Source organism: Phoxinus phoxinus (assembly GCF_949152265.1).
Source record: "Phoxinus phoxinus genome assembly, chromosome: 15".
NCBI lineage: Eukaryota > Metazoa > Chordata > Actinopteri > Cypriniformes > Leuciscidae > Phoxinus > Phoxinus phoxinus.
Window position 1 is genome coordinate 10,015,814 of NC_136890.1, and position 23,470 is coordinate 10,039,283.

A 23,470-nucleotide genomic window follows, 5' to 3' on the forward strand; every position below is an offset into this window, starting at 1 on the left:
CTTGCAGTTTAATAAATGAATGTAATAAGTGAAGGGCATATACTGTCCGAATTCACAAAATAAAGCATAACACATCTAGCATTGCATTCCTGCTACAGTTTACGTGATCTCTGTCCTATCACCACTGAATTATGTTTGAGTCGACGTAGTACATTTGTGGTGAAACCAAACAAATAGGATACTTTCGTTTAGCCCAGGGGTATTTCAAACCCATTTGTGAGTCGCAGAGTGGTGAAAAAGGTAGGTCGCGTGCAGTCACTTGATCATTAACGCAATGACATGATGGATTATTTACGTAAAATAAACTTTGTTGCCTTGTGTTTATATTTGAATCCCCTACCCCAATACTTCACTTAAAAATAATTTGGTGGGTCTTGAGATAGATTTGACTTGTCTAGGTGGGTCCTGGAAGGAATAGTTTGGGAACCCCTGGTTTTGTCTGCATTTCTGAGAATGTACTGTGCCATTATCCTATTGTTAAATTCTGCAGGAAATGAATCAGGTCAGAAAATTGCCAACAACAGACATGCTGGACTGAATTAGGACTTCATTGCCTTTATTGTACAGTGGGAAAACAACTGCAACAACATTTGAATAATGTTGTAGCAAAACCAGATTAGCACAAATTTGAGAAGAGAAAAGCTCTTACATAACACTAAACCAGCAGTAAGATCATTAGAAACTGAGGGTGCTGTATGGCCAAATCTGATCTGAACAAGACTTGATCTGAATATATTATTAATCAAAATATACAGACACATGTATGTGCTAAAAACTCTGAAATGAAAAGGGTTAATATTTACATGACACCCTCACAATATGTAAGGGTGCTTTCACATCTGTAGTTTGGTTCATTTTGTCCGGACCAAGGGTGAAAAATGATACTTTTTTGCCTTTTTCAGGCGTTTTGGTTCCTTTTCACACCACACTGATTGCTCTGGTCCGTAACAGTTGATGAAACGAACCAAAATGCAGTCACGTGACAACATCCACATCATTCGTTGGCCAGATGTGTCTTGAACGTATTTCCATAACTGCACTTAGATTCTGTTGGAATTTTCCTGAACGTTAATTCTGACACATCGATGAAACCCCCTTTCTGGGGGGTGTTAAGCTGTTTGCTTAAAGCTAAGATGTCACTCTTCTTGTGAGTTTTTGAAAGTTGGGACCTAATATGGTCATCAGACCAAATTTCTTTGAGGCTCCGCGCCTCCTCAAAACTCCCAAGTTTGTCCGCGAGCTGCCATGCTAAAAGTGCAAACTGTCAACAAACATTAATCCTCATCATCCCATAATGCACAGTGCAGCTGATTATGGCAGCCGGTTTAGCCCAAAAATGTGCAGTTCTTTGTTGGGTCTGTTCGAGGTCGGATCACGTTCTCACCGCTCCAGAGTTCGTTTGAAAGCGTACCGAGACCTCACGCTTATTTGGTCCGCTTTTGGTTCACACCCGAGTGTGATTGCTGCATTCACACCTGCCCAAACGAACCACACCAAGGGGGACAACGAACTCTAGTGCGATTCAACCGAACTAAACGAGGCAGGTGTGAAAGCACCCTAAGAGTGTAAGATTGATGGGTAACATAAAGTGGCGGCTTTACCAACATGGTGTGTGACGGGAGTTTGAAGAAAGATCTCATTTTACACCTGCCTAAACACGCTAACATTTACAGCTATTTTAGCAGTGATCTGACAAACATGTCTTTATCTCACCTTAAACCCTGTAATATTATGGAAAGAGATATTTTGAGGAAACAGGACTCCACACCTTTTCCACTAAGCCATTGAGCTTTTTAAAGTTGGCATGAAAAGGAAGTTGCGATATACTTTTCTTCTCTATTGTGATGTATATCAAAGTAAAACGGCTTCTCGAACAAGAAAAAATACAGGGTGGGATTTTATTTTTATTTTCAATATTCTTTTGAAATGCAAGGATTTAAAGAGTTACTTTATGGAAAATGCTAAACCACCTCATAAATAGTCACAAACAGCGTTGTTATTGTTTATTAAAACTAAATTGTAGTGGAAGTAAAGCTGAATTATATTAAATATAATATAAATATTAGACTACAAAACTTCAATGAATAATATAAATGTTGCTGTGGCAACTAACCAAAATGAAATTAGATATAAATTTAAGAACTAAAGTGCTATTATATTACTAAAGCTTAAACCAAAATAAATATAAATTAAAGTAAATATGTGATATACATCATAATACAGAAGAAAAGTCTATCGCTACTTCCGTTTCATGCCGACTTTAAAAACTGCTATGGCTTAGTGGAAGATTGTGAGTGAATAATAACTTAAATGTATTTATTTTCATTATGATTGTTTTGCAGCAAGAAACCTTGATTAACATTATAACTGGAATTCAGGAGTAAAAAATACAAAAGGGCATTTTTTTTTACAAATAAAAAAATGTCATCAAATGACAAAATTCATAATTTCTTCAACAAAGACATTTTTGTGTGTGAATGTTCCTGGTTTATAAATGGAGTCACAGGTTTCAAGGCTATGCCAGCAAAAATCGCTTTTCTCCCGAACTCATGCTCTTCTTCTCAAACTCATGCTCTACCAAACTCTGAATACACTGTGTCTCAATGACACAGAGGTCAGAGGAATATTAAGTGTTTGTTTGTGCCATGCTGGTGGTATGCGTCTCTCAGCGTGGTCTTTTAATAACTACGCCTACGCTGCTGGGCACGTGTGCCTGCCAGATGGTTCCTGTGGCATTATCTTTGAAGCACCACTGGTGTAGATGGATATGATATCAGAACAAAATCATTGATAGGTCAGGAAAAATGGGAAAAGGAGGCGAGGATGTACAGAGAGTGAGAGGGACAAGCTAAAGATATTATCCACACAGTTAATGTCAAGTAACTCTTGTGTTTGGTAAGGTTGTTTACCTTATCTGCACTGTCCTGGTCTCTTCTATGTCTGCTGATGCGTCTCGGTACCGTCACCTCATAAGAAGAGAGCTGAGAGGTCTGCTGGTTTATTGAGCCTATGAACAGAAACAGTCCCATCACAACACTGTCTATGCATAAGACCAATACACACACAATGAATTATACAAGATATATATATACACAAGGAAAACTTGCACTGTATAAGCAATTGTCATTTATTTCTCAAACTATTTTCCTCCATTATTCCTCTCACTGCTACAAAATATATTTATATTATGAAACTACTATTGTGATCATGGGAGATTAGATTGAGTGCAATTGACTGGTTGGCAATCAAGTGCTCAGTGTTTTTTTATGTTGGTGGAAACAACCAGTGCTGCACGGGCATGAAGACCTCAGGAAGGAGAGGCATACCACCCGCTCCTGAGTCATCAGTCAACAAGTTGAATGAAACTTCCTTTGCTGTTTTCCCGAAAAGGGTAGATAAGACAGAACAATTCATAATGCTTGCGTCCCTTTACTGAACATTCACACACAATTCTCAGAGAACCATTTATCTTGATCTTCAGGCTTTCAATCATTCTCAGCTCAAAACATGCCCTCAATTTCCCTAACAGCCTGTGTGTTGGCACTCGTGTAGGAGTCTCACTGTTTCTATACCTAAAACGCTATAATAAGTGTAAGCAGACACTTTTAAATTGACTTACGGTTTACTTATTACACAGGGCTTAACGGGTCTGATGGCCCACAGCCAATGAAAGAGCATTTCTGGGCCAGTTGACAGAACTGTCATGTGCTATAGCCTATTAGGCCAGTGCTGCACACTACACCTTTGTTTACTGATCATGTACATGTGTTGTTATGTTGTGTGTTGATGCAAAAACAAACTGTTTTGAAATTGTGAAAATAATATATTTATATCTGCCATGTTATATGTACAATCATTTTGATGATTATGGCTTACAGCTTATGAAAACCCCAAATTCAAAATTAGAATATTGTAAAAAGGTTTTCATAGCTATATAAGCCATAATCATAAAAATTAACAAATAAAGGCTTGAAATATCTCACTTTGCATGTAATGAGTGTCTATATAATATATTAGTTTCACCTTTTAAGTTGAATTACTGAAATAAATGAACGTATGCATGATATTCTAATTTTTAATTGCAAGTCTTCCCAGGGAAGATTTGAAAAGTTATCTTTGACTATTGTAAGTTAGTTTTGTTAAACTAATGAAAATATTTAATTTCAAATATCAAGTAAATCTTACTGTTTTAATATTATTAGATATAGTGTTAGTAGCTTTTTAAAGTATTATTATTATTTTAAGTATTAAGTACATACAGAAAGATTAAATGAACAATGTCTCAAGCACCATCATTTAATTAACTTTTAAATATAAGCGTTTTGTGACAAATAATAAGTGTTTCATATGACAAATATGCAGGCCTACATTTACATTTATAAATGGTTGCCACGTTTTAGTTCTAATTATTATAGTTCATATTAAAAGTTTTTATGCTTTCAAACAAATACATGTATAAAGTATCAGTAAAGGGTTGTAAAATAAAAAAAATGTGATTACCAAAATGTGGAATACACACTGAAGATACTAGTGTCCAATAGTACTTAAAAATTGGAACAGATACTAGTCAAGTATGCATATGAATAGTTGACAGTAAAACTAGACATACTACCGTAGTTGGAATTGAACAGTTGGCCACAGACAGAGGTTGACAGTAACAAAGAACATTTACTTAAGCACTGTACTTAAGTACACTTTTTGAGTATCTGTACTTTACTTGAGTATAATTTTTTCTGGAAACTTTTACTTTAACTTCCCTACATTTGAAAGACAAACATCGTACTTTTTACTCCACTACATTTCTGCCAAGGTCCTTGAGTAGAAAGTAACGTCAGGGATGATTTGTTGCAGGGGTTGCATTTTGGTTGGAAATGAACGTCTGGTTGACGTCAGAACTCGAGTGATGTTGGTTTCTGACGTCAAAGGATTTTCAACCACAATACAACATCTGTCCAACGTTGGAGATTAACGTCAATCTGACATTGGATTCTCACATCAACATGATTTTAATTTTCAACGTTGGGTTTGGTCTTCTAAATGCAAATTTTGTCATTGTTTTGGAGCACACTAGCTTATAGATAACAAGGCTAACATATTCATAGGATACTAAAAGCCAAAAAACTGGGAACAGCCATTTGGGTGTCCGAAACCATTGTGGACGTTATTGAGTACACTTATTCAATCCCAATACTGGAACTGTGTTCTAGAAATAAATGTGATATTGATATGAGGGTAGGCAGGCAGAGATTCAGAGGCATACTGTAAATTGCCTACTACATGCAACAATGCAGCAATAATAAAACATTTACAATGCATTGACATAAATTTACTTTGATACTAAAGTACTTTTAAAAATGAGTACTTCTGTACTTTTACTTAAGTTTTACAATTTTTACTGTAATATTTGACCAGTAGTATCTGTACTTTTACTCAAGTAAGGAAGTTGTGTAATTTGTCCACAGATTCTAATAGAATTCACTAGCAAAAAATGTGTTACCAGTTTGTTACCAGGTAACAATAGAAGCAAAGGTAACATGAATAAATACTACATACATAGGCAACTACTAGAGACTAATGATTACATAGGGTACTAGTGTAGAACATACTAGTACATACTACATACATAGGCTACTGACTAAAGTATTAGGTGCTAGTAATTTGAATAAGTTCTAGTATGATGAATTGTTTCTCTAGTAGTGGATATAGTTCAATCAATATTCTACAGTTTCTAATGGAACTGAAAAAAATACAAGTCATAGGAGTACTTGCGATTTCTCAGAAAGCACTAACATAAAAATAGCTACAATTTACTTTAAGGAAAACATGTTAAAACTGCTTTTTTATAGCGGTGGCACTGCCTATAAATTCAAACAGTAAGTGTTGTGGACAATGTATGACTCGCAATGGTGTCTGTCGTTGTTCTCTCACCTCCACTGCTGTCGATGAGCGCGTGAAGCATTAACCACATAAAGACGCTTTTAACAAGACGCGAACAAACTGCATTAACCATGTCTGTAAAGTATCCGTATTCAAATGCCGTTCCGAAGTAACGTCAAATGTTGCCCTCTCTTATCCAGGCGTTGTCCTCCAAGCAATGGCAATGAGCCCGCTCCACATAACGTTCCCGTGAAGAAATAGATACGGCACAGTTTCAGCTACCTGCTCATTTTGTTACACTTTATCCTTCTGTTATAAGTTTGTTTAACAGTTCGTCACAGATCGCTGATCAGGATGTGTTTGTATATCAGAAAAGGGTCCCGTTTCAGTTCCCTGTTCGAGATCTTGGGATTAGGCAATTCGCTCGGACTTGCATCTCCAATGAGCCCCGTCTGTAGAAGGCGAAACCGAGCATGCGCGTCACGAAACAGTTTGGCTTTTTAACCCTTTACCGTAGCCTAATACGGCAATGCAAACTACTAGAACACTAATTCATATGAGCTTTTACCTTACTTTCACCCGCCCACAAAAATGTCCACTCTTTTGCAAAAAAGGACACTCTTTTGCTAGCAGCTAAGAATATGTGTTAGGGATAGTCTGAAAACTACACATACATTTAACTATTTTTCTAACGAGAATAACTGCGACGTTTCTCTCTTTTAAAACAACTACAGTTTAATTGCAGTTGAGTAAGGTTGATCTAATCATTGTCATCAAGGAAGCAAAAAAATTACTGAAATATTATGAAACAGAACGAAACTACAAATAAGTAATTTGACTCGGTCCACAGGAACTTAAATATGGCAATATCGCGAGAGTTCAAACAAACAGCAATGCTTTGAGTCACATCATATCTTAAATAGTGTTATTTATCCTTGTTTTATGACTACTGGTATAGGTTAGTATAATTGTAGATGGATTTTTAAATGAATGTAGAAGTATACGTTAAACATTAACAATGCTTAATTAACTTGGAGGACTAAACTTGCTTCACGGTATATCCTGCTTTGCTAACATTTAACGTTACAAACACCAGGTGACTCATTCCTTTATTTATCATTATCAAATTATAGAACCATTATGTTTCGAAAATTATATTCCAGATAATATAATAAGTAGTAGCCTAAGTATTCTACTGAACAGTTGTTTTTATGATAGCTAACTAACAGGTTATGCATATCATTGTATTTGATTGTGTTTTCTTTCACCACCAGTGTATAAAGTTAGATGGGTTAAAGAAATAGAGAATAACATATTTGTGTGGAACTTTAAAGGTTCTCCAGTGGCATCAGGTTTTGGTTTTTCAGTGTGATGATGATGCCTAAACATGCTGTCTCCGTAGGCAGTCACTAGATCTGAAACAGAACTATATTAATCATATTCATATGCATTATGTTGTATAGTGAAATTAAGGAAGCTTCAACATGGACTCAACGGCAAAAATAATGGAGGAAAACTTAGAGAAGATTTTGAAGGGTGAGGGACTTGAGTTGAGAGAGTTTGATTTAGACCCGGAAGTGAAGCCTGTCACACTGAGGAAAAACGTCTGTTACATTGTCAGCGCAGTGATCTTCAACTCAAAGGTAAAAGATTGCGTCATTCTTGTATGTCTTCTCTAAGTTTTATAGTCTGTCCATTGTCCTCTTATTACAGTCAGCCCCCTGCCGAACATTTCACTGGGAGCATTACATTTTTTTTTTCTCCTGGCAAAAGAAAAAGTAGTTTGGTAGCTAACAAGACAATAAACTGTAGACAACACAGTCAAGGTTGCTTTCTCTTACACTTCACACAAGCCAGTATTGTGTCCATTTAGGAAAAAAACAGAAACACTCTTGATCATCCTGGACATGATCCAGATATTGTAAGATCTGTCATTTTTGGTTACCCAAAATTACATTGAAAACATATATGAAGAGAATGTACATACTGCATGTACATACTATAGGTTTTCTGATAGAAAACCAAATAATGTTAACAAAAATATGATTTTATTAGACTGAACAAATGAAAGCATAGTTTTCTTCACATTTTATTGTTATTTAAAGGAATAGGTCTCTTAAATGTTTTTAAGTCATTTACTCACCCTCAAGTTGTTTCAAACCTGTATGAATTTCTTTCTTCTGCTGAACACAAAAGAAGATGTTTTGAAGAATGTCGGTAACCAAACAGTTGATGGGCCCCATCACTATGGGGGTCAATCCACTGTTTGGTTACCCACATTCTTCAAAACATCTTCTTTTGTGTTCAGCAGAAGAAACAAATTCAGAAACAAATTCATACAGGTTTGAAACAACTTAAGGGTGAGTAAATGATGACCGAATTTTCATTTTTAAGTGACATATTCAACTATCAAGGTTATTTAACTGTTAGTTGAGCCACTGGCACACATAAGCCCACAACTTAAATTTTGGTAAATATACTTTATTTAATAATTCATGGTTAATCTTTAACCTAAAATATAGATGTTTTATATAATGTCAATTCACCAGCATGTACAGTATGACTCATATTTTTTTGAAGTAGATGAGTTTGCTTTTACGTTGTAAAAAAAAACTACTTTGACATGCCAAAATAGTTTTGTAGCATAAAAATTTGCTAAATATTTCAGTAACACTTCAACAGTGTCATTGGTACACGTTACATGTAGTTAGTAATAGCTAAATTATGCATAATTACATACCCTAAACCAAACACTAGTCCCTACCCTAACCTTATAGTAAGTACATGGAGTTAATTAATATCACTCAGTACTTCAATGTATAACTACACTCTAAGTGGACACTAATTCCACTACCCATGATTAATGTCAACTTCTTCAGACATAAAAGTTTTGCATGTGTGTTTGTGTTATACAGGAGGAGGTGTTACTAGTTCAGGAGGCAAAGAGAGATTGTTATGGCAGATGGTACCTCCCTGCAGGTCGTATGGAAGAGCGTGAAAGCATTGTAGAGGCACTGCAGAGGGAGGTCAAAGAGGAGGCAGGAATAGACTGCCAGCCAATCACACTGCTGCTGGTTCAAGAACAAGGGCCACAGTGGGTTCGCTTCACCTTCCTCGCTGAGGAAACAGGTTAGATTGAATGATTGATTTTTAAGGATGCATGTTATATATCGAAAAGATGATATCACAATATGTGCAGTTGTCAAATCACCCAGGCTGCAATTAAATAAATATAATTAAATATATTGAATTATTATGAATTAAATAAATGGACTCATATAGCATCTACTGGCAAAAATAGAATGCGTCAGAGCTCGTAATAAAACAAGAATCAACATTCAAATAATTGCTGACCCAGAGAAAGCAGTTATCATATGAAGCGGCTTCACAAACAGTCTTTTCAACCACATCATTATTTCTGTGTTACAAATATTCGGCAGCTATCACCCTGTAGCCCAAGACTAGTTGCCTACTGAAGCTAAGCAGGGTTGAGTCTGGTTAGTACCTGGATGGGATACCTCCTGGGAAAACTAGGTTGCTGCTGGAAGAGGTGTTAGTGAGGCCAGCAGGGGGTGGTCATGTCACCCTGTGGTCTGTGTGGGTCCTAACGCCCCAGTATAGCGATGGGGACAGTGAGTAGGTACTTCATTTCAATAAGTACTTACTTAATGAGCGCTAAAAGTGTATGTACTAAATAGCATTCATACACTAACGGCGGTGTCAGCCATGCAAGGTGATCCAACTCGTCGGGAGCAGCTGGGGTTAGGTGTCTTGCTCAAGGACACCTCGACACTTGGTCAGGTGGAACCGGGGATTGAACCACCAACCTTCCGGTTTGTAGACAATCTACATGAACCACTGAGCCACTGCCGCCCCGTTGAAGAAACAGCTGCCAATTTATTTTATGATTGTTGTATAGTATTTTGGGGTGATTTTAATTCTTATATTTTTAACCCTTTTAATGTGACCCACAGATGTTATTTTGTATATCGGAAACCCAAAATTGTTATCTTTTGAATATGTTGTTAATTTCTTTATTTTATATGCAAAAAAATTTTATCCTCAAGCAAGTGGCTTAAATGTCCTTTATGGTTTCCACTATCTTGTTTCATCCCTCAGGCTTATAAATAACAAAGACTTTTTTTTTAAAATGAATTATGATGAATTATTCAAAGATAGCCTATAATCTCATACTATTATGTATGCAAAACCATGATATTTCTGTTTTTCTGTTTTAATTTTTTGTCATTATGATTGTTCATTGTTAAAAGTACAACAATGGTGTCTTTCCCTGGGGTCTCATTTATAAAACTGTGCGTAGGATCCTTACTAAAAGTGTACGTGCGCCCGAAAGCCAAAAATGGCGTACGCAAAACAATATTCAGACTTATAAAACTGTGCGTACGCCAGAACATGCGCAGGATTCACTTTATAAATCCCAGTCGGCGGAAGATTGTGCGCACATGCGTCTCCTCCCCGAAATAACCATATATGGAGCTTACAACGCCTAGTTTTACTATGCATATCCTCATCTGCATATCATTTGCATATGATTATTCACAGACGTGTCACGTGATAACATGTTTAATGGTACAAGACATTAGGAAAATAAGAAATACGGATGTGCCATCACATTACATTAATAAAAATAATTTAGTAGCTGTGGCCCTATCCTTGCCTTGTTTTTGAATAAATAAATCAAATAGTGTAAAATACATTTCAGATAAAGTTTTTCTCAATCTTTTCCACTGACCAAATAGTGTTTTTCATTTATTTATATTTGTAATGGAAACCGATAGACCTTGTTGAGCATTATATTTGCACAATCTGCTATTATCATAGGCAGCAATTATCTCTGTATTTAAAACATTAAAACACAGCATGCCAAAGGAAAAGTGTTGAAAAGCATATGCATCCACAACAAATATTTATAGGCTATTTATATATATATTTTAACTTTTCAGTAAATGTCATGTAGCTAGTTTAAGTGTTTAACTCCATTAATGAGAATGGCATATTTAATCTAAATGTTTATATCAGAAGTAAAACAGTTTAAATCATTATTTTATTTAAACTGTAATTGTGAACATGCACTGTAGCCTATTTATGATTAGGACTCATAATGAAGATTTACAGTTTTACTTCATCTGCCGTTAGATATGCGTCAGTTTCACTAAACGGCCCAACGCGCTCGATGGCGCGGACATTTAATGTATGGATATTTGCTTCAAGCGATAGGCTTGGTGAGTGAAATTATATTTGTATTATCTTTCTGTACATGTATAATTTTATTTCGATTTTCTGTCTAAAAGTGACCAAAAAGACATTTAACTCCAGCTCACCATCAGTGTCGCCAATTCCCTTTGTCTCCAGAATGTGCGTACGCACGGCTCAAAGTTTGCTTAAAGGTGCGCACATTCTCCCGTCAAGTTTGTTTTTTTATAGATCACAACCTTTGCGTGGGAACTGGCGTACGTACGTTTCCAGCCCCGTTTTGTGCGTACGCACGCTTTATAAATGAGACCCCTGATCTTTATTTTTAAGTATTTAATTAAAAGTTCTGCAATAAAAAAAAAAGAGATATGAATGACGAGTGCACTAATACCTCATGGCATCAGTAACCCTACCTAGTACGGTTCAGTGTTTGTAATGTCTGCACAAAGGAGATGTCGGGCAGATGCTCCAAGATCTCGCCTTTGGAGAAGACGATTGATTTTATACTTGAGTCATTTGAATCGTTCATTCATACAGTTTTGTTTTGAAATAATTAATTCAGATTAAATAAGCATTTTAAGTAAACTGCAGCAATTAACATTTTGTTTGAACCTCTAAATTACATGTTATTGTTTTTATGTTTTCTGTTTAGAATCGTGGGAGAAATGTGATCTCTGTTTGAAACCAAAAAATCAAAAACCAAAAGATTTTTATTGTAAAGGGTTTAAACCATGTTTTCATGCTTGTTCAATGAACAATAAACAATCAATTAATAAACATGAACATGAACATGTGCAACAGTCATTAACACAGTGTCTACATCAGATGCAAGCGACACAACGCGACAAAAGCAAAAAGATATTCATCTTTGTAAAGAAACCTCATTGCTTAACTCTGTAAAGAAACCTCATTGCTTAACTCTGTAAAGAAACCTCATTGCTTAAAGGACAAGTTCGGTATTTTACACTTAAAGCCCTGTTTACAGACCGTATCTGATGAAATAGAACGGTTAAGATTAAAATTTGGACACATGCTCCTGTCCCGAGAATTTTAGGTTGATTTAGCGTTTGTGGACCTATTTTGCCAAACGCGTCACACCCAGATTCTTCCGTTGAGAGCTTGAATAATAGACACCAGTTGGTGGCGATAATGCACCTTTGCCAATTGCAAGCAAACCGCTGGCATTTCATTGAATACACAGAAGAAGCAGAAGAAGAAGCGGTGGAGGAATATCGTACCTCACACAGCACATTCAATACAAGTCAATGGAGTTGGACAAACACTACGATAAAACCTGTTGGAAAGCATCTTTTTCAGCGATTTTTTTTTGGGATCATATCAGTGAACACCCCTGACCACTCGGTGAGTGTCACGTCTTTGTAAACGAAAGTTTAATGTGTTTTAGGAAGGAATCTGCCAGTGCACATAGACAACCATTGTGGGGGTGGGGGGGGAAAGCTAAATAAACCTAAAATTCTCGGGACAGGAGCATGTGTCCAAAGTTTAATCTTAACCGTTCTATTTCATCAGATACGATCTGTAAACAGGGCTTTAAGTGTAAAATACCGAACTTGTCCTTTAACTCTGCTGTCTCAGACAAGACATTTTTTCCTGTTGGCCACCGAAACTTCTGTTGGTTGCAATTTGCAAACTTACCGCTACATGCCGCTAAAAATTACACACTGCACCTTTAAGTGGAAAGAGACTTTTCACTATCTTGTTCACCTTAGTTTAAGTTGGTTCTTACTGTTTTTTAGCTCTTGTATATGAACACCCAAATAGAGCTATTCAAGTAATCTGCTTAAAATGTGTGTATGTTTTCATATGTAGAGATGAAAAACAAAATGAGTTTTGACAAAATCATAATACTTTTCAACAGGAAAAATGTCTTATTTCTCATTGTGCCACTAGGGGGCTCACTGAAGACAACGGCAGAGGCGGATGCTGAATCCCTGCAAGCTCAGTGGTGGGATCGTGAGTCTCCACTTCCTCTTCGTGCACGTGACATACTGCCCCTCATTGATGCTGGGATAAAATATCGCCGAAATCCCTGCTTTCCTGCGTTACAACCTGTTGACTTCCCTTGTCACGTTATTTGCCAAAGACTTTTCATCACATTCGTCTCCAGCAGTGGTACCACTGACACCAGTGATGAGGACCGCCTGTGGCTTCTGCTGAGCAATAATAATGCCAGTTCTCATCCCAGTCTTCCTATTGAAGTATCAGTTAACACATACATCTCGTGGGCTGCGCACAGACTGATTAAGGAGTGCATACCTTCATCTTTCGCGTTCATAAACATTATTATATGTGGCATTCTGGGAGTGCAGCACAATGGGAGAACACCAGGGAAAACGGACGGCATCTGCTTCAACACGCTTGTGTTAATGGAAAATTCAGAGGGCAGGCCTGAAATCAGCAGCCCACCACCATTGGAGAGTGACAGTTACAGATGGCATGAAGTGACCAATCAGAGCCTAAGGGCAAAGATAAAACAGAGGATTAAAGATGGGTCTGTTCTGCCTGTTCAAAGTCAATACTGATGCTCTGCCACTCTAGTAGAGGACTCATCAAATACATTACGCAGACCAGAATTGAACCTGCATTTTCCACATGAGAACCAAAGTTCAACGTGTCTGTTGCATGTATGCTAACTGCTAGGTCATGGCTCCAATGCATTATAACCTTGCACGTTTGAAATATTAATCTTGAACCTTATTTACAGGGACGCTCTGGCATTCCAAATCTGGGGTTCTCTTTAAAATCTCACAATATGCTGTCAATTATGACACAATAATTCCATACACAGTTTTCATATGTGTGTTCCACTCACCTTTCATTAGAGTCCGCTTTCCGTTCCAGTGAAATCACAAAATAAAATGCAACCAAATATTAATTCTAACACTGATATACATCCAATATATATATATATATATATATATATATATATAAATAAAATGGTTGTTGTTTTTTTTGTAATAATATTCATAAAGCTTTGAACAGTGAAATCACAAAATAAAATGCAACCAAATATTAATTCTAACACTGATATACATCCAATATATATATTTTGTATGAAAGTGGTTTTGTTTGTTTAAAAGTCTTATAAATGCATGAGGTGGCAAGGTGAGCCTTTTACCCCACACACGGAATAAAAGGCTCACCAGCATGGGACAAAAGGCACAAAGTATTGATACAAACACTTTAGCTAAAATAATGTTTTTAACACTAAGTCAAATCTTTAGCAAGTTACTTTAGTTTACTAAGGTACTATTTTCGTTTTATTTTCTGAAAGTATTGAATGAGAATGGAATTATTAAATTATTAAAACGTTTTTGTTTCTTCACTCCTTCGTGCACGTTCATTACAGTTACCGTGACTGATATTCTTTTAAAGTATATTTAAATATACTTATTTCCATAAGTAGCCTACTCTCTTTAAAAGTAGGCCTACGTCAACGTGTACTTAATTTTTACAGGGGACTTTGGACATTAAGGACATTATAACATACACATAGCACTCTTGTAGCATTTAACCACAGTCATCTATATCAATAATTTTATATAAATGAATGCTGTTAGAAAAAAGTGTTGAAACATGAGTATATTGTCATTTACATTTTTTATATATTTAATATGACGCATATAAATTATGCATTTCATATTAAGTTACTAATATGTATAGTAAACATTTATTAAGTCTGTCTATTTTACCTGCCTGTTTATTTTATATTTGCCTAATACATAATTTGCTATTAGCTATAAGGGGCATGTACACAAACGTGAAAGTGAGTCCAGCCATGCCAGTTTTAAAGGGGTCATGACATGGGTTTTTTTATTTTATTATTATGTTCCCTTAGGTGTAATTATAGTATTACTATAGTTTTTTTTACAAAAAACTTTTAAAATGTAGTGATTTATGACCTTTTCCCACCCTGTTTCTCATCCTCTGGTTCAAACAGTCTGTTTTGGGGGTGTTTCCCCTTTAAGAGTTCAGTGTTAACGCCCACTGTTATGATTGGCTAACGTCAGTGCCTATGCATCAATTATTAACGCCCCCAGCCAGAACATTTGCGGATTCGGCGTAACTGTTTAGTAGCGGGTGATGCATGCGAAGCGATGGCTCTTGCAATGATAAAACCTTATTATGTTTGAGCCAGAATCAGAGGAAAATGAACCATCACCACAACAACGAAGACTGGATCAGCCCGTGTCCACATGGAAAGTGAAACTATTTTGAATTAATAAAAAAAAATTAACCCGAGACACTTGAAAACGGATTATTGTTGCATAATTATCCTATAGCTTCATTTGCTAACAGTTTAACATTATTTAACTAATTCCAATGAAATGATAGGGTGTACCACGGACAAAAATGCATGCACAGACAGGCCATCTTTGAAGATGCAGCATTGATAAAGGCAACATTTTTAATTTTCTATCACATGTAGGCCTACTAGAAAGGCGACATATTATCAAGATTCTCTTATACAAATGTGTTTATATTAGCCATGGTAAAAAGTAAGTTTGCGTCGTCGTTATTGAGCCCATAGTCGGCACGGACTTATCTTTGAGCAACCGTTTTCTGGCAAAGCCAAGCATCATATTGGGATTTTTTCCTCAAAACAGTCATCCTTAAATGTACAGAACACTGCCGTGACTGGGACGTCCGCAAAACATAAAGTGCATCCATTTTTCCCTGACGACTGGATCTTTCAGCGTATTTAAAAAGTAGTTTAAAGTTTTAAATACATTACTTACAGTTTGCGTCGTCGTTGTTGAGCCCAGAATAGACGGCACGGACTTATCTTTGAGCAACAGTTTTCTGGCAAAGCTCAAAACAGTCATCCTTAAAATGTATAGAACAAACGCTTAAACTAACACTGCTGTGACTGAGACGTCCGCAAAAAATAAAGTGCATCCATTTTTCCCTGACGACTGGATCTTTCGCAGCGTATTCAAAGATGTTGTTTGTCCACAGCCAGGAACAGCACATCTGCGGCGTCGTAATCTCCCTGTACACAGACCCAACTCGCTGTCCGTCGACTGAACACTTGTGAGGCGCGCGCTCTTATATACGGTCTATGGGCGCGCGGCGCGCGGGCGCGACAACGATACGAAATGAGCGTAGTTGTCTTGCGCTTAAAGCGTAGCTGTCTTGTGCCGGAGGCGGTCATATGCAAACGCTGGTACGTCACTTCGTACCGTGACGTCACTTCTTACCATGGATCCAGAACGAGCTGTATTTAGAGCTTGATTAAATAAATGATTCGTTTATAATGGGGAGGACGTCTTAAGCTAAGAAACTTGCAGGACGTTTTAATGGTACAAAGACCTCTTATATACCAAAAGATCAAGGCAAATTTGGTTTCTCATGTCATGACCCCTGTGATGTAGCCTATAGTTATAGAGAAAATAGTTCTACCTCCATATGAATCAATCTGGTTAACAGTTTATAACATTATTATAATATACTCTATAACATCAATTATATCATCAATTATAAAATCACTCAAGTATTTAATAATGTGGACTAAACAATGAGGAAATAATCTTACAGGTTTGTTTGCCTTCTGCTTGGAATGTTCATACTTTCACACCTTTTATTTTCATTTTTATGTAGCCTATATATCATTTAATAGTTTGCCAAAATTGTCCAAATAGTTTTTGGCAATACGCTATATCATTGGCTAATGGCTTTCGTTCGAATACTGAGAGGTGATTTCTGTCATCATGTGTTGAAAAATCCGGAAACAGGAATCATGTAAATTCGAAAGGGAACGTCAACTCATCTTCATATACAGCGATGTGCGCGAGAACGTGAGGCTTTTAACATATATTTTAAGGTTATTATGTGACGCCGGCTAGCAGGCAAGTCTATCTATAAATAATGCAATTATATTAAATGAAACGCGTTTATTTATATTCTGAATATAATAGTTTGCTTCTCACAGTACCTTAATATGAATGAAGAGCCGGATGAAACACCAGACGTGTTAAAACTAAACATAATTTGTCGGTTTCGACTTTTATTTAAACATTGTTTTTTTATGATGTGTGCGAGGAGCGTCTGAACAGGTTTGACAAGTTGATTGACAGTTTGTTTGTGCAGAAGTCGTCCAATAGAAAAGCTCACCACATTTATTATTATAAGTTTATTGAATAGGATAATCCCCTTGGGATGAACCATCTCGTTTTCGAGGGGGGCCTAATTTACAATACAATACAAAACAAGGAACAAATCAAAACACATTACAATAAAATAATAAAACAAACAATACCACAATCAGCACAGTACAACAACAAACTAAATAAATAAATAAAAATATTAAGCATTTAAGTAAATACAACCACTTAATAGCCACACATAGGCTAAGAACAAATATTTGTCAACAAAAGCATATATATATAGTAACTTGTAAATTATATGCAGGTATATCAACATCTGAAACAAGAACAATTTAGATCAAAATAAGAAGACAAACCATTTTTAAATATGTATAGTGATGTTAAAGATCTTATGTTTGAAGGTATTCCAATCTGAAGGAGCCTTAAATATAAATGCTCTCTTTCCTATTGCTTTTTTGACTATAGGAATGGAAAAAATATTGTGTAGAATGCCTAATGTTATGAATTGAAGAATACGGCACCAGAAGCTGTTGAAGATATTGAGGATAGCTAAAATGTATACATTTAAATATGAGCTGCAACCAATGTATGTGTCTTCTAATATTGAGTGAAGGCCATTTTAGTGATTTATACATTACACAGTGATGAGTATTATAGGAACAACCAAGAGAAAATCTACAGAGATTAGTGTATGCTGTCTTTAGGGGTAAGGTTAGTTTTAGATGCATTTTGATACACAACATCGGCATAGTCAAAAAGTTGCAATACCAGTTGTGTGGCAAGTTTTTTTCAGACACTAAGTGTAAAACAGTTTCTGGATCTAAATAAAACACGGGTTGCGAAATTAATTTTGTGATGAAGGTGGTCAATGTGAGGTTTGAATGTAATTTCAGAATCAAGCCATAAACCCAAGTATTTAAATGTATCAACCTCTTGCAAAAAAGTACCGTCATTGCACGTTATAATTAGATTATTAGATTTTGTTTTTAGAGTTTGTCTTGTACCAAAGACCATAGTGTAAGATTTAGTTTTAATGAGCAATAGTTTATTAAATAGCAGCCATTTCTGCAAGGTATTAAAATCCAATTGAAGAACAGTTTGAATTTGCAATAGATGTGGTTTAGACATATAAATGACAGTATCATCTGCATAAAGTTGAACAGAGGATTGGAACAAATTAAAGGCAGATCATTAATAAAAATAGAGAAAAGAAGTGGACCCAGCGTCGAACCTTGGGGTACACCTCTTTGCTGAACAAATAAATCAGATCTACTCCCTTTAAGAACAACATATTGTTTCCTATTATGTAAATACGAACTGAACCATAATAATGCATTTTGAGATAAACCAATTGCATACAACTTATCTAAAAGTAAATAGTGATCCACCAAATCAAAAGATTTTCTGAGATCAATGAAAATAGCCCCTGTAAGATGACCAGTTAGCTGCTGAAAACACATCATTAGTAAGTTTTAAAAGAGCAGTAGTTGTCGAATTATTAGGTCTAAAACCGGATTGAAATGGTGAAAGGATCTTATTGGTCTCAAGATACTGTGATAACTGATTAAATATTATTTTCTCAAATACTTTCGCTATAGAGCAGATAATTGAAATAGGTCTGTAGTTATTAGGATCAAGACTGTCACCACCTTTGTAGAGTGGAGTAATGCGTGAATATTTCCAGATAGCTGGTAACTCAGAAGTAAACAAAGACATATTAAACAGATCAGCTAGAGGAAACATAAGAATATGAGAAGCTAATTCGATAAATCTGGATTCAATCCCATCATGTCCTGTCCCGCTGCTAGAGCTGTGAGATGTTTGATAGCATTGAAGACAATAGGTGTTATTTTCGTAAAGGAAAAAGAACTGTGACAAGACGAAATGTTCTTAAAACTTTCAGTATAAGAAACATTCAATATTGGATCAGAGCATACAGAAGAAAAATGCTGACAGAACACTTGAGCAATAGATAAAGAGTCAGAGATTATTATATTGCCATCTCTTAAATGATTAATGGGACTTATGTCTGACGTATTTATTACAACATATTGTTTCCTATTATGTAAATATGTAAATAAATGTATAAATATTAAAATTTATAAATATTAGACAAATTAAGAAAATGAACATAGATCTATTCATTAATGATGTGATTCTATTAATTGGGATAGGTACCAATTAATACCCAATGTGCATGATGCCTGGGATTTTTTATACTCCGAGTTCACTCAGGTAATTGACAGACACGCTCCCTGGAAAATATCAAAGGTTAAGGGAAGACACCTGCCATGGATAAGTACAGAACTTATAAGTCTCTTTAAGCAGAGGGACAAGGCTTGGGCTTTATATCGTCAGTCAAGGAAAAATTATGATTGGGAATCATGCAATTAAGGAATATTTCTAAGACAATGACCCGCAATGCAAAATCTAATTATTATAAAGAATGTCTCACTAATAATTTAAAAAATCCTAAACAATTCTGGAACAGTTTAAAAGCCATAGCCATAGCTATCCCAATTAATAGAAATCACATCATTAATGAATAGATCTATGTTCATTTTCTTAATTTGTCTAATATTTATACATTTTGGTGGAGATTTCGGGATTTTAATCTTCCATATACAAAAAATTGCTGAGTGATCACTGAGGCAATCAGACAAAATGCCCGCTTTAATAAATCTGTCAGGGTGAGAGACAAGTATCCAATCGTGTAAAGACTGACATGTTGGGGTAATTCGAGTAGGTTCCTTTATAAGTTGTGTTAAATTTAGATTTCCAAAATTATTTTTATCCTTAGTAGAAGATTCGTCTAACCAGTTTTTGTTGAAATCACCTAAAATAATAATTTAATTTTTTACAAAAAATCGAGTCAATAGTGGAGGTTAAACAGTCAGAAGACTCTACAGGGACAGAGGGAGGTCTATACACGTTACCAATAGTTATATATTTATTCTGATGAAAAGTTATTTTAACAAACAGGCATTCAAAATCTTTTCGGTTTAACTAAGGTTTATCTACATTTAATAAATATAGGCTAGTTAAATATCAATATACACATTATTAATACATATTATTTCTACATATGTTTAGAGCGTCTGCTTTAGGTTGGTTGCATCATGTCCCCGGACTCGGAGCAGATGGTGGAGAGGGTTTTGAGAGGAGAGGGACTGGAGGTGACAGAGCTTCATTCAGTCCCTGAACAAAAGAAACCAGTCACACGAACAAACACATGTTTTCCTGTGTGTGCAGTCATCTTCAATTCCAAGGTAATGTCACACTGCAAACATTAGCCTACATCTAAAACATCTTATGAAATCATCCTGCCTAATAATTAAAAATCTTTAAAAATTATTTGGAAGGATGATTTCATAAGACGTTTTCGATGTAATGTTTGCACTATATGAGTGACTCGATCATTAGATGATAGATGTTGAATAGGCTAACTAAATACAATTCTAACCAATAGCTGTAGTAAAGTTACTTGGTATTTCTAATAGTCTATATTTTCTAATCTAGCAGATCCTTCTGTTGGGCTGCAAATTGCTAAATTGATCAAACTCCTTGTTATTAGCAATTATATCACATGCATTATAGTGATCGAGAAACCAGTGAATTCCAAAAGTTTTGTTTCAGAATAATATCTTTAAAGTTTATATTTGTGGCTTGGAGATTGTAAGAGTTGTCAATCCGTTAGACTATATAGACGTTTTCTCAACTAGTCTACAATTTATTTTCTCCATCTTTAAAGCTACGCTGTCATTTTTTAAAATATATATAAAAAAGTAAATGTTATTAATGGGAGAGTGCAAAAAAATAAATTTTCCAAACCTTGTCTTAACTTCACCCAAATACACTTTGATAAACCTAATAATGACTTATATTTTAGAGCTGACAGGACAGATTTAGCAGGAATTTATTTATTTACCCATGTGTGTCATGAATTATCTATACAGAGAGAAAAGTAGCTCTGAGTGTGTAGCATGTAAACAAATGACTGGCCAAAAGTACAGCTTTATTCATTTTTCCATCCGCTCTGAATAAGATGTCATGTATCTGTGTTTGCAGTGCCACGAACCACATGCATCCACGTAGAAAACAATGTTCTTCAGCATGCAGTTTTATTTGTGAATCACTACATATATAACATATTGTGCTGATTGTGCATATGTCTGTTTGTTTCACAGAATGAGGTGTTGATGATTCAGGAGACAAAGGCAGTGTGTCGTGGCTCATGGTATCTTCTCCCTGCAGGTCGTATGGAAGATGGTGAAACTATTGTAGAAGCCCTGAAGAGAGAAGTCAAAGAGGAGGCAGGAATAGACTGTCAGCCAATCACATTGCTGCAGATTCAAAGGGGCCAAACTGGGTCCGCTTTACTTTTCTTGCTGAGAAAACAGGTTAGATATAGATATGGTGAATGTTTCATGGTTTGCTAGTTTATATAATTGTCACAGTTGCTTAGTGGTTCTCTCATTGCCTCCTCTATCCACCAGGAGGCTCTCTGAAGACCCCAGAACAAGAAAACGCTGAATCAATGCAAGCTCAGTGGTACGATCGCGATTGTCTACCTCCAGATATCCGTAAACATGACATTCTCACACTCATTGACGCTGGGGTCAAATATCGTCAAAGTCCCTGGTTCACCGTGTTACAGCCGGTTGACTTACTCTGTGATGTCGTCTGTCAAAGGTTTCTTCTCGCATTCACCTCCAGCAAAGGTAACAGTGATGAGGACCGCTTATGGCTGTTGCTGAGCAAAAACTTCCAGCTTCCCGTTGCGGTCTCATTCGAAGCACAAATTCTCGCATTCACCCCCAAAAAACTGGTTGAGAAGTGCATGCCCTCCATTTATGAGCAGCTGAGTGTGAATACATGTGGGATTTTGGGAGTGCAGCACAATGGGAGAGTTCCTGGTCAAACTGATGGGGTATGTTTAAACACTCTTGTGCTATTGGAGTATAAAGAGGAAGAGGAGGAAAGCGATCTTAGCAGTCCACCGAAATTAGAGAATGATTGTTTCAGATGGCATGAAGTGACCAATCAGAAGCTGAGGACCGAGACACTACGGAGGATTCAAGAAGGGTCTGTCCTGCCTGTTCAAAGCCTATGAATGAATTCACTAAATAGCGTCTCTCAGCTTAGGCTTGTGTTGTCCATCATTTAGGTGTGGTTTCTATTTGTAGTGTTTATAAACTTTGTTAATGTATAAGTAAGTGTGAAAGAAAAAAGTGTTTATAGTAACAACTAATTAAATCACTGTAATATTTGCAAATTTAAATTGCTCTTTTTTGCAATAATTTATATACTAAATTGTGATTGGTTGTTTATTTATTTCCATTTTTTTTTGTGCAGCATAATGGGATGCGGCACAGAAACCATGTATCATTAATTGTATGCAAAGCTAAATGAAAACAAGACACGTCAAGTGCCATACCACAGTGTTTTTGACGTTGACACCACTGGTTTGTTTTCTGCAGAGCTGTTTTATAGCTAATTCAACTTTGTTTCAGAATTGACAAATTTTGCAACATTTACACTGTTATTGAACTGAATTGAATGTTGTTACATATTGTCTTATGTAAAGATAAAGCTTTAACGCATTAGCTATAGCTAAATTGAACTAATTTAATAATTGATGAACTTAACACAGTTATTGAACAGAACTGAACAATCACTATATATATATATTTTTGGCTGACTCACAAGTTCAGCTTCAGCGCATGCAGCTCAAACAGCAATGCACGACTAAAACAGAACACTAAAAATGACTCAAATCAAATTCCATACTTTTTCCTAGCTGGACAGGAACCCTGAAAGAGGAAAAAGTCATAGGAATATAATTGGGAAAAGAAGCATTAAGTATACTAGAAATGTTTTCTAGCGCGAGAGACGTTAAGAGAGCAAGGAGGTCTGAAAATGGATACGGAGGTAACATTGTATTTTTGCTGTTTCACAGAACTAAGATATGCTGTTGTTGTTCATCCATACTTGCGTGAGATGTCTGAAGCGCCAGCTGTTACTAGTGGTTGCCTGTGTAGCATAACGTGTTTGTTATTTTGGGGGTGGAGTAATGAAGGGAGGGTTGTGTTTCTCAGAAATCGCTAACTGTACCTTTAACTCTGTTCAAAGAAAAATATGTCACATTATGAACTAAATAATTCCCAGTCTGTCAGTAACACTCTGTCAGTTACTATTTTAAAATATTGTATATTTATGGTTTTGTGTTAGTAAACACATTGATACTAGTA

At 36.0% G+C, this 23,470-nt stretch overlaps 2 protein-coding genes across 4 annotated transcripts in view; one reads left to right on the forward strand and one right to left on the reverse strand.

The window, feature by feature from the left end:
* The window catches only part of adam9a (ADAM metallopeptidase domain 9a), a 63,200-nt gene extending 56,692 nt beyond the window's left edge, over window positions 1-6,508 (reverse strand). For all 3 annotated transcript variants that reach the window (XM_079637393.1, XM_079637395.1, XM_079637394.1), the window contains exons 1-2: window positions 5,929-6,508; window positions 2,910-3,007 (exon numbers count right to left, since the gene is read on the reverse strand). In XM_079637393.1, coding sequence (XP_079493519.1) covers window positions 2,910-3,007; window positions 5,929-6,010 — 180 coding nt within the window. In that variant the 5' untranslated portion in view covers window positions 6,011-6,508. The remainder of the gene's footprint in view (window positions 1-2,909; window positions 3,008-5,928) is intronic.
* Window positions 6,509-6,834: 326 nt separating this feature from the next.
* Window positions 6,835-23,462, forward strand: nudt18 (nudix (nucleoside diphosphate linked moiety X)-type motif 18). The gene is given in 8 exon segments (XM_079637804.1): window positions 6,835-6,973; window positions 7,341-7,520; window positions 8,793-9,006; window positions 13,003-13,628; window positions 20,327-20,488; window positions 21,407-21,572; window positions 21,575-21,619; window positions 21,716-23,462. Coding segments are annotated over 7 exon segments (1,989 nt in total). The 5' UTR covers window positions 6,835-6,973; window positions 7,341-7,361; the 3' UTR covers window positions 22,333-23,462.
* The last annotated feature ends 8 nt before the right edge of the window (window positions 23,463-23,470 follow it).